Source organism: Monoraphidium neglectum (assembly GCF_000611645.1).
Source record: "Monoraphidium neglectum strain SAG 48.87 unplaced genomic scaffold scaffold00496, whole genome shotgun sequence".
Lineage (NCBI taxonomy): Eukaryota > Viridiplantae > Chlorophyta > Chlorophyceae > Sphaeropleales > Selenastraceae > Monoraphidium > Monoraphidium neglectum.
The window spans coordinates 16,722-26,335 of NW_014013132.1; the positions used below are offsets into that span (position 1 = coordinate 16,722).

The 9,614-nt window shown below is 63.4% G+C and overlaps 5 protein-coding genes across 5 annotated transcripts in view; 3 read left to right on the forward strand and 2 right to left on the reverse strand.

Moving 5' to 3' along the window:
• Nucleotides 1–150, forward strand: part of MNEG_3802 (major facilitator superfamily MFS-1) — a gene marked incomplete at both ends in the record, with an annotated part of 4,181 nt that extends 4,031 nt beyond the window's left edge. The window contains one exon of the mRNA XM_014047719.1: nucleotides 132–150. Within this exon, the coding sequence (XP_013903173.1) occupies nucleotides 132–150 (19 nt within the window). The remainder of the gene's footprint in view (nucleotides 1–131) is intronic.
• Nucleotides 151–757: 607 nt separating this feature from the next.
• Nucleotides 758–3,168, reverse strand: MNEG_3803 (hypothetical protein; the record flags this gene model as incomplete). Its single annotated transcript, XM_014047720.1, has 7 exons — nucleotides 758–813; nucleotides 1,027–1,104; nucleotides 1,408–1,539; nucleotides 1,859–1,937; nucleotides 2,157–2,339; nucleotides 2,731–2,836; nucleotides 3,059–3,168. The coding sequence occupies 7 exons, from the start codon at nucleotides 3,166–3,168 to the stop codon at nucleotides 758–760; spliced, it is 744 nt and encodes a 247-aa protein (XP_013903174.1).
• A 2,969-nt stretch (nucleotides 3,169–6,137) lies between these two features.
• On the forward strand, nucleotides 6,138–6,945 carry MNEG_3804 (hypothetical protein; the record flags this gene model as incomplete). The annotated part of the gene is made up of 2 exons (XM_014047721.1): nucleotides 6,138–6,164; nucleotides 6,412–6,945. 2 exons carry the CDS (start codon nucleotides 6,138–6,140, stop codon nucleotides 6,943–6,945), a joined length of 561 nt encoding a protein of 186 aa, XP_013903175.1.
• A 227-nt stretch (nucleotides 6,946–7,172) lies between these two features.
• Nucleotides 7,173–8,068, forward strand: MNEG_3805 (hypothetical protein; the record flags this gene model as incomplete). Its single annotated transcript, XM_014047722.1, has 2 exons — nucleotides 7,173–7,347; nucleotides 7,698–8,068. 2 exons carry the CDS (start codon nucleotides 7,173–7,175, stop codon nucleotides 8,066–8,068), a joined length of 546 nt encoding a protein of 181 aa, XP_013903176.1.
• A 451-nt stretch (nucleotides 8,069–8,519) lies between these two features.
• Nucleotides 8,520–9,275, reverse strand: MNEG_3806 (hypothetical protein; the record flags this gene model as incomplete). The annotated part of the gene is made up of 2 exons (XM_014047723.1): nucleotides 8,520–8,907; nucleotides 9,190–9,275. 2 exons carry the CDS (start codon nucleotides 9,273–9,275, stop codon nucleotides 8,520–8,522), a joined length of 474 nt encoding a protein of 157 aa, XP_013903177.1.
• Between the last annotated feature and the right edge of the window lie 339 nt (nucleotides 9,276–9,614).

Consider the following 9,614-nt stretch of genomic DNA (forward strand, 5'->3'; position numbering starts at 1 on the left):
CCCCCGCCGCGGCTCGCGTCGCCGCCGGTGCGGTCGGGCCCAGGGGGCCTGCCCCTATCGCGGAGCCAGTCGGGGGCTGGCGGCGGCGACGGTGGCTTGTAGCTTGACTACTATTGGCTCTCCCTTTGCAGGAGGTGGCGTCCTTACTAACCAGTTGCTTGCACTGTACTTTTGTTGTCGTTCCCTTGCGAGTTCCCACAGAACCGGTGCAGGAATAATTTCATCCTGCCAGATTTCTGAATGTAGCAAGCTTTTTCTCCTGCGCCTGTGCAGCGGCCGAGGCCCTGCAGCCGTGCATTCTGCCCCCTGGGACTGCTTTGCTGTCCTTATTTGGGGTCCAGCCATGCGGCTGGTATTTTGCAAGTAACGCGCTGCGTAGCAACCTGTGTATGGACCCAGCGCAGCGTGCAGAGCAGCACCGGAGAAGCGCAGGATACTTGTTACAAAGGGGCAGTTGTGCCTCAATCAGCTGCGTGGGAACCTCAGGAAGGTGGAGGTTCTTGCGCTGGACTCGTTGACCAGCGGCTTCTGCACAGGTCAAGTTTGGCAGCACAGCTCGTATTAGGCAACACGCTCGCTATCTGCATGTCGACTCTCATCTCGAATTTCACACGCCATACTAAGAAACGCTCGCCGCCGCCTGTGTGCAATCGCACGAAGAATGACTGGCAGCGCCAAAAAAATTCAACACCACACGTGCAGGACTCTCCTCATCAGCGGTCCTTCTCTTCATCAGCATTCACTCTACTGTCAGCGCCTACTCTTCGTCGTCGTTTGTGGGCAGGCCCTGGAAACGCCACTGCTGGAAGCCGCCTGGAGCGTGCGCAGAAAGTGGGGGATGTGGAGGTGCGTTGCCGCGTGCACGGTGGCTAGGCGCGAAGCTGTAATTTGCAGATGGCTGCGTGTCGAGTTGCAGCAGCCATCTCAATTATTTGCAAGAATGCCGGGCCTTGAGAGGAGACCGTGGATTGAGAGCGGATGCAGGTGCGCCTAGCAAGCAGCTGCCCCGAGGGGTTGCACCCGCACCGTCGACGTGGCGGATGTTGTTGACGCTCCAGCCGCTCTCCAGCATCTCATACACCGCCTTGAGAGACCGGCTCTCGCCTGGAGTGGTTTGACGGTTTGAGCATGAACACGGATTGCGGGGGAGAGGGGAGTCTGAAAGACATCCCAACCAACAGATCGAGATTGAGGCCCCTGGGACGCTCATTCACAAAGGCCCCCCTCGTTCCATATGGGCCCAGCTGCCAGCCAGGCCGCGCTGGTCGGCAGGGACCCTTAGCGCAGCTCCCAGTCCATGAGCATGTTCAAACGCCTTGCCTCCCAGCCTCATGGCCTGCCCTCGCACCTCGCAACCCCCCCCCGTCATCCCTGACCCCTCACACAGCCGCGCAACAGAAAGCTCACGTCCAAACTGCCTCTCGGGATCGTTGTACAGCTTTTTCTCCCGGCGGTACGACACCAGCGTGTCCAGGGTGCCGCCGATCGCGCACATCACCAGGATCTTGGAATTCTTCTTGACCGTTTTATTCAACTCGCCTGTTGTTACGTGCGTTTATTGCGTTGAGGGAGGGTGGGAGGGGAGATTGACGCAGAACTATGTTAAAAGGGACAGGCAAGGGGGGGAGAGCAAGAGAGGGGATTTAGGGAGGGAAGAGGGGGCAGCTTGCGTAGGTGTCGAAAAGGGCTCAGCAGGGGGCTCTAGGCAAGAAGGTTGCCTGCAGGCACAGGCGCGCATGTGGGCCCTGCTGTTGATGAGTTGAGGCAAGTGACATATTCCACAAGCGGCAGCAGCCGCCCAATAACCTGCCACAGCGCCTGCGTGCCGGGGGCAGCCGACATCCGCTGTCTCGCTCACTTATGAAGTCGGGGTTGCGCTCTGTGGCCTTCATGGCGAAGGCAAACATGGCCAGCCGCTTCAGGTTGTCCCATGGGCCCTGCAGGTGCAATGACAAGCGGACACAGCAGAAGGTCAGGGCCCTGATGACACCAGTAGCCTCTGAAAACTCTCCGCTGCCGACACCCACGACACTAGCCCGCACGACGTTGACGCGAGGCGCGGCGCTGAGACGAGAACAGCCGTGTCGCAGCGCCGCGCCGTGCCGGCCCTCTCGCGCCGCGGCGTGAAATTGGCGAGCTGAGAGCATTCTGCCCACCTGCCCCTCGACGTAGCGGTAGAGCGGCACGTTGACCGCGCCCTCCGCGTGCCACTTCTCAAAGTCGCCCGCCAGCCGCACGTCTATCAGGGTCCAGCCCTGCTTCGACAGCTTGGCAGCCTCCTCACAGCTGACGGTTTTGAGACCGGCGTCGTTCAGAACGGTGTGCACCACCGGCCAGGCCTTTGGGCATGGACAGGTGCGTGAGTTGCACCACAGGTCAGGGTGCGAGCCATGGGCGAGCATGGCTCGAGCAGCCGGTGCTTGCGGGGGCGAGAGCCTGCTGCAAACGTCGCTGATCAGCCAGGCGAAGCGATCCTCCTTTTACGGCGTCTCACAGCGCAGCAGGCGATGCAAGGGAACTGCAGCAGCAACAGCAGCAGCAGCAGCAGCAGCAGCAGCAGCAGCAGCAGCAGCAGCAGCAGCAGCAGCAGCAGCAGCAGCAGCAGCAGCAGCAGCAGCAGCAGCAGCAGCAGCAGCAACAGCAGCAGCAACAGCAGCAGCCACAGCAGCAGTAGCAGCCGTGGCGGCGGCGGCGGGGCGGCATTGGCGGCAGCAGGCTGCACTAATGCACCTGGTATGCCGCGCCTGTCTTGGGCTGGATGACAGTCTTTGAGTCGTCAACCGACAGGTCAGCCAGGCGGTCATCGCGCACCCAGCGCAAGTTTGCCGGGTCATACCTGCGATTGGGTGTGGGATATTTGCAGCGCGCAGCAGGTGCGTGTGGTGGGAGTGCCGCTACTGTGGTCACCTGCTGGCTTGGGCCGCCGCATGCCTCTCTGCCCGCTGAAGTAATTTTTCAAGTTGTAATCGAACCCAATGAACTCGGTGCAGCTCGCTGGGCTGCTGGTTTGCGCGCGTGCAGCCCGCGCTTGATGTGGCGCGCTTGACCTGGACCTCACCTGAATCCGACCTTGCTACGCGTCTTAGCTGCCGCGACCGAGACCGCACGCGGGCGCCTAGAGGCCTGCCCGCGCGCCACGCACGATCTCTGGGCGCTGGACAGCTGCATTTTTGGCAGCCTGAAAAAAGAACCGTGATAGGAAGTGCTATGGATCGTATCACCCCAGTCCTTCAGGCCGCTTCGCTCACATGCGCCTAGTTGCAGCCGAATGGTACTTGGTCTTGCTGGTCACACTGGGTGACAAGAACCGTAGCGCGCCATGCGGGCTTGATGCGCCGTGATGCCACTCTGCCAACTTGCAACAATTGCTTACGGCATACAATGCACACACCTGTCAAGCACATTGACGTTGCCATGTGCTGAGTGGGCAGCTGGTGCTGCGACCTGCACACAAAGCTGGACGGTGTGCAAACTGGGTTGATTGTGGGATTTTGCATGAAGCAGTCGCTGGTGTATCTGCAAAGGGGATAGTATATAGGGGCAAGCAAGAGGGCAATGCAAACCAGCTATACAGTGTGTGTACATGGGCATAAGGCGACACAAGTGCGTCAGGTAGGTCCATGGGTTGTGAGCCGCAAGTGGCAGGGTACAGCTGGCGACGTGACATGCAGCGTGTGTCATGAGTTTTGTAGTATACCAATAATGGATGGTGTTGAGGTGGAAAGCAGGGGTTGAGCACATGCACTGCTCACATTGTAAATGTGATGTCTCATGCGTGCACACCTTCACTAACTGTCATCCGCCAGTCACCCTGTAGGGGATGAGATGCAGTCAAATTGGTCAACGGGTTGTGTGAGTGGTTGTAGTTGCGCATGAATAATTAAGAACTGCACCATAGAAGTGTGCGTGCCACCTCATCATTACACTCCTCACACGAACTCTGTACCAGACCTGTGTTGTGCTGTAGTCGTCTTCCCATCGTCAGGAAACCCCACAAGCGCTGCCAAAGCCTCTGGCTCGGCCATGGGGTACACCACATCAAGCCACTGGGCAGCAATATCCATGCCTACAGGGTGGATAGGAGTGCCAATGTCGCTCCCGCATCAACCAAGTGGTGGTAGCACATATCGTAACGGTTTGGACCAGCGGGGGTGCACTTGAAGGACGGCATGAGCAGCAGCAGCAGCAGCAGCAGCAGCATTGGCAGTGCATACAAGGTAGATCGCATGCAACGCCGCGTTGAGCTTGTAGGCAGTGTGGGCTGACCCTGCTGCCCGTGCACCAACAGGCGCACCGCCAAGCCAACCGCGGCGAGCGAGGTGCAGCATACACCGTACATGAGCGCGGAAACATTTTAGAGACGGCGTCCAAGAGGCAGCCCTCTATACACTGTACTGTCCTTTTTCGCGGAGGACGTGAAACCTTCCAGCGCCTGAAGAACCTTCAGGTGCAGCTGCCAGCATTTATTCAGCTGGCGCCCCTTGAGTGCCGTGTCTATGTTGTTAAGCGCCTTGGCGCGCTTCTCCTTGCTGCTGTTGCGCACTCTCGCATCAACCACGCTGCAGAGGGCACGTTGCAGGCCAGGGGAGCTCTCGACTCTCCGAGACATGGTCGTTGCGAGGTCGTTGCCCGCTGTTGATGCTGAAATCGAGCGCTCGAGCGTGAATATGTTCATACTCTAGAAAATTGCCGAGGATTCAGGGGGGGGCCACGGGCCGGCCGACCTGCCGCCGGCGCGCAATGGGTTGTCCGCATGGGTCAACGCCACTCGCCCTCTTGATCGCCTTGCTATGCGCCCAAGCAGTATGCCCTCAGGCTTTAGACAAACCAGTGATAGCAGCCTCAGGTGAGCAGCGGGGCTCCACCTGCGGCGCCTGCTTCTTGGACCGATCATGGTTGGTGCAGTAGATGCGCCTTGATGCAGGAGGCCAATGCGCACGCACGTGACGTGGTGGGCGTGTCGCCGAAACTGCAGCACGCACGGCACGACGAAACCAATAGCTGCCTGGGCTGGCGGCAATGGACACGGTTCCATGTCGACCTGTCGCCTTATGGCCGGTTGCGCAGGCAGCAGTGCAGCTGCCGGAGCACCGGCTGCGGCTCAGCAGGGCCCACGGGTGAGCGCCATGGCCGCCCACTCTCAGGTGAGTGGTCCAGCAGCAGACTGAGGCAAACTTTCGGGCTCTGCGGCTCGCTCTGTGCGCGTCAAGCTGCACCAGAGCTCCGCCGTGTGCCTCAGCATGTGATCGCCTGCCAAACGGCTGATGCCGGGGGGCGCGCAGCCCGCCACCTGTGGTAAACCTTGGCCTGCACGCCGGTGGTAACGACCCCGATGGGCGGTGCCTTGCGACTCGCCCGCGCAGCCCGGCACAGCCCCACGCACCGGAAAGGCGGCCGCTCCGCCACTCCACGCCTCCGTCACCTCCGCCCTCGGCGCCGGCGGCGCCGTGCGGGCCGCCTACGAGAAATCGCTCCGCGAGCGGCTGGGCGCCTTTTTAGACGACACCAACCGCCTCAGATACGAGCTCCAAAACGGGGAGGCGGTCATTGATGAGATCAGGGCGCTGACAGGGGCGACGTGCACGCCGGCAAGCTTCACACCGCCGGCCAAGCAGGACGCCAGGATAACCGGTGCGCGATGGGCTGAGCCACGGAGCCTGGGCGGGTCAGCCACTGCGCGCGGCGTACGTGGACGCACACGCTTGCGGATGGCAGTCGCACAGTGTGCCCATCCGGCTGGGCGGGCGGGGGGGAGCACGCCTGCGTGGAGCTGCATGCAGTGGGCCTCGTTCGTCCCATTCGAAGGGTGACGCTGACAGCTCACGCCGCATGGATTAGACCTTTTCCGTAACTGCACGAAGCAAGCTGAACCCTGCTGTCGCGCCGTCCTCCAAGCACTGGCACACCCTTGTGCATTCCCCCGTGTATGGCCCCCTGCACTCACCCCCAGGCCAGGCCGCGACCTTCAAAATATCTGGCCTAAGCTGCCGGCTGGGACGCACCCAGGAGGCCACCGTTTCAGGGTTCCCGCTCTCCTGCACGCTGCCCTCAGTCGAGTTGACCAGACGCGCCGCACGCTACACGGGGCGCACCGTCTCGCCGGCCCAAGCCACCACTGAGGTGGGCGGCCTCCAGGCATGCACAATACAGAAATTCCGCAGGGGGTGAGGCGACAGCAGGGAGCGGGCAGCGGGTGCTGGCTGTCCTTTGTCCATGCATGCGCCGCAACACCTCGTCGCACTGACCGTTGCTCACCACACACCCTCGCCCCCCTCCGTTCATGGCTGCGGCTCTTTGTGTGACTACGCCCGCTTTCGATATGCCACTGCCAAGCGTGCCGTGCCTTCAAGCAACTCTCTAACCCCCCTTCCCTGACGCCGCTCCGCACCCTGCCCCCTCCGCTCTTGCCAGGAGTGCATTGTACAACGCAGGTACGGCCTGGAGGCCTCCGTCTCCCTCACACTGCGGGACCCGGCCAGCTTCTTCTCTGACGAGGATCCAGACGCGCCAGGCGCGCCCCCAAACTATAACTTCACAGTGACGGTGTCGCAGGGTCCGGCAGACAGTGCTGCAAGCGGCGGCGGCGGCGGCAGCACGGGTGACCAGGGAGCTGTCCGCGGCGCACCTGCTGGTGCGGCCGGCGGAGTTGGGGCCGGCGGCGGCGGCGGCGGCGGCGGCGGCGGCGGCGGCGGCAAGAGCTCCGCCAACCGCGTCCGCAGCCAAAGCGGCGGCAGTGGTGGCGGCGGGGCGTCGTCCTCCTTGAGCAGCTACCTGCGTGGGGCCGGCCGCAAGGCGTTCCACGGCAGCGGCGGCGGCGGCGGCGGCGGCGCAGGAGGGCAAGGGGGCTACAGCTCGCTCGGAAGCGAGCTGCGGGAGCGGCTCGCGGCGGAGCTGCAGCGGCGCACGGTGCAGGTGGCGCTCGAATGGGACCGGCCCAACGTGTGAGCGGCGCAGGGAGCGCTGAGTCAGGGGCGTCGCGCATGGCGGGAAATCTCTGGGACACGCCTGCAGTGAGGGGCACAGCCCTGGAACGGAGCGCAACACACCCCCGACCTCTGGCCCGGCACGCACCATGTAGTGCACGGTGGTCCGCCGCACCCCGTGTGCAGCCCAATCCCCATCCTTGCCAGATCGTCCATCCAGACAGCCCTGCAAGCGCACGCGTCGGCCCCATGACGCGCGCATGCACACTTCACCCCCCTAGCGCCTCCAATCTGGAGGACGCGTTCCGGGCGCTGCGCGACATCGCGGAGCGCAACGCGGCGCGCCGGCGGCGCAGCCCGACCGCGGTGGAGTACGCAGACTCAATTCTGGGGCGCCTGCTGGGCCCGGACGCGCGCTTCTCGGGTGCGGGGCGCGGGGCGGGCGCGAGTCGGCGTGCTGCGAGGGAGATGGAGTGGCCAGGCGGGGCCTTGTACAATGCGATGTGCCGAAGCCCGTGGGCTATGGAGCGCTGTACGTTGCAAGCTTGCTTAATAAAGTATCCAAAAGCTGCTGCGTGATCACTATTAACCCGCCCACCCCTCCGCTGCTGCCGCGCCGCCTGCTGCCTGGTGACTCCTCCTGATTAGTCAACCTCGGTAAGGATATCTCCAAACGGCTCAACGTGACGGAGGTGTTCGACTCTGTATTTGTCAGAGCGCTCGGCGGCGTCGTTGCAAGGCGCGCCCGTGGCGCGAACGCCGGCTCTGGTGTAGGGACCCATTCTGCCACCCCGTCCGCGGCAAACGCCCCGCCGACTGCCGGCGCCAGCGGCCACGGTGACAGCAGCGCCGGCACCCGGGGCGCTGGTCAAGCGAAACAGCTGCCCCTGCTTTCGCTGCTGGCGAAGGCGCGCGCCTCGGCCGCCGCTGCTAAGCAGCAGCAGGCCAAAGCTGGAGCCCGGGGCGCGCGGGCGCTGCCCACGTTGGCAGAGCTGCTGGCGGGCCCACAGGCGGCGGCCGCTGCGGCGGCGCACGGCGGCCTGATCGAGTCTGAGCTAGCTGCCCTGTCTTCGAAGCTGCACGATGCGTTGGACCGCCTGCGGGCGGCGGCCGCCAGCCCGCGCGCCAGTATGCCCAGCGGCTGAGGTGGCGGGTGCTGGCACGTAATGTGCCTGCCCGCGCAGTCGCAAAACTTGCAGGTTGCGTGTGGGATTCAATATTCTTGTTACATGACTTTCAAAGGTGGTCCATGTAAATCTGATGTTGAGAGCATGACCCACAGAGGGCGCAGGGACAGTATGCAAGACAACGTCAACGCCAAAGCTCGGATATTCGGCTTGACTCAGCTTATAAACAACATCCAGCAGACTCCCATATGAAACCATTGCTGAAAGGACAGCCCCCACCTCCTGCGTCACACAGCAACCCCACACATCAAATCGGCTAGCCAGCAGACCACCCTCCAAACCAGCACCCCAGCACTGGCCAGTGCAGGCCCATGGGTACCCGGCCACATACAGCCCGGCCAGGAGCCCAACAATCTGATGAAAACGACACGAAACGACACAACACCCGGACACGGCCCCGCCGGCGCGCTCACACGTGCCAGCCGTTGGCGAACAGGTCATCATACACCTGCTGCGACCGCGCCGCCGACAGCCCCGCCGCGCCCCGCAGCACGCCCCGCGCCGCCGCGACCGCGTCGCGCCCGCCCGCGCGCGCCGCGCGCATCGCTGACTCATACGCGTCGTACAGCGAGCGCGGCGTGGGGAACGCGGAGAGCACCTTCTGCGCCGACACGGTGCCAAACCCGGGGAGCTCGCAGAGTATGCACAGCCAGGTGTCGCGGACCGTGCGGCGGCGGTACGAGTCGCGGCGGCCCTCGTTCCACTCCTGGAAGAGCGGCGGGGGCTGCGCCGCGTCGGCGGCGGCGTCGGCGTGCGTGTGGGCGGCGGTGAGGGGGCCGTAGAGCTCTGCCAACATCCTGTTTGGGGGGGGGGGGCGCCGGGATGGATGGTGATTCCAGGGGCGGCGGTCGGGATGGGTTTGAGCTGTCCTCTGAGTCTGGCGGCAGTGCGGCTGCGGGCAACTAAAGAGTCGCCTCCCACGTGCCTGTCTGCGCGCCAGCCTGCAGCAAGACCTGCGGACCGCTCCTATCAACACATTCGCCAAACCTCGTCATTCCTGCTGCCCGCCTCACACACACACACTCACACCACACATGCACACTGTCCCTAACGTCCTGTCCCATGCGTCCCCCCCTCACTTGGTGATGTCAGCGAGCAGCCTCAGCGTGGCCCAGTGGTCCTCCACCTCCAGCACCCTGAAGCCGTCCAGCACCGCCGTCTCCATCATGGACGTGCGGACAGCCTGGCGCGCGGGACCTGCGGCCGGGCGGGGTTTGGTAGGGGAGGGGTACGGGATTTAGCATGTGTTGGGCGCGAGGGCGTGGGTGGGCAGGGGTGTGGGCAAGGTGGGGTGCTTGCTCTTCAGAGTCAGTCCTGAGGGCACATCACTCGGAGGTGAGATGGTTAAGTGAGTGTGAGGGTGCACACAAGAGCGCATTGCGTGTTTGTGTGTGTGCATTGCGTGTGTTCGTATGAGTGGGTGCTGTGTGTGGATCCGTTTGCGCTCGCATTGGGGCTGACCCCCCAACGCGCGTTCGGGGTGAACCCCACAGTATCCCTCAAC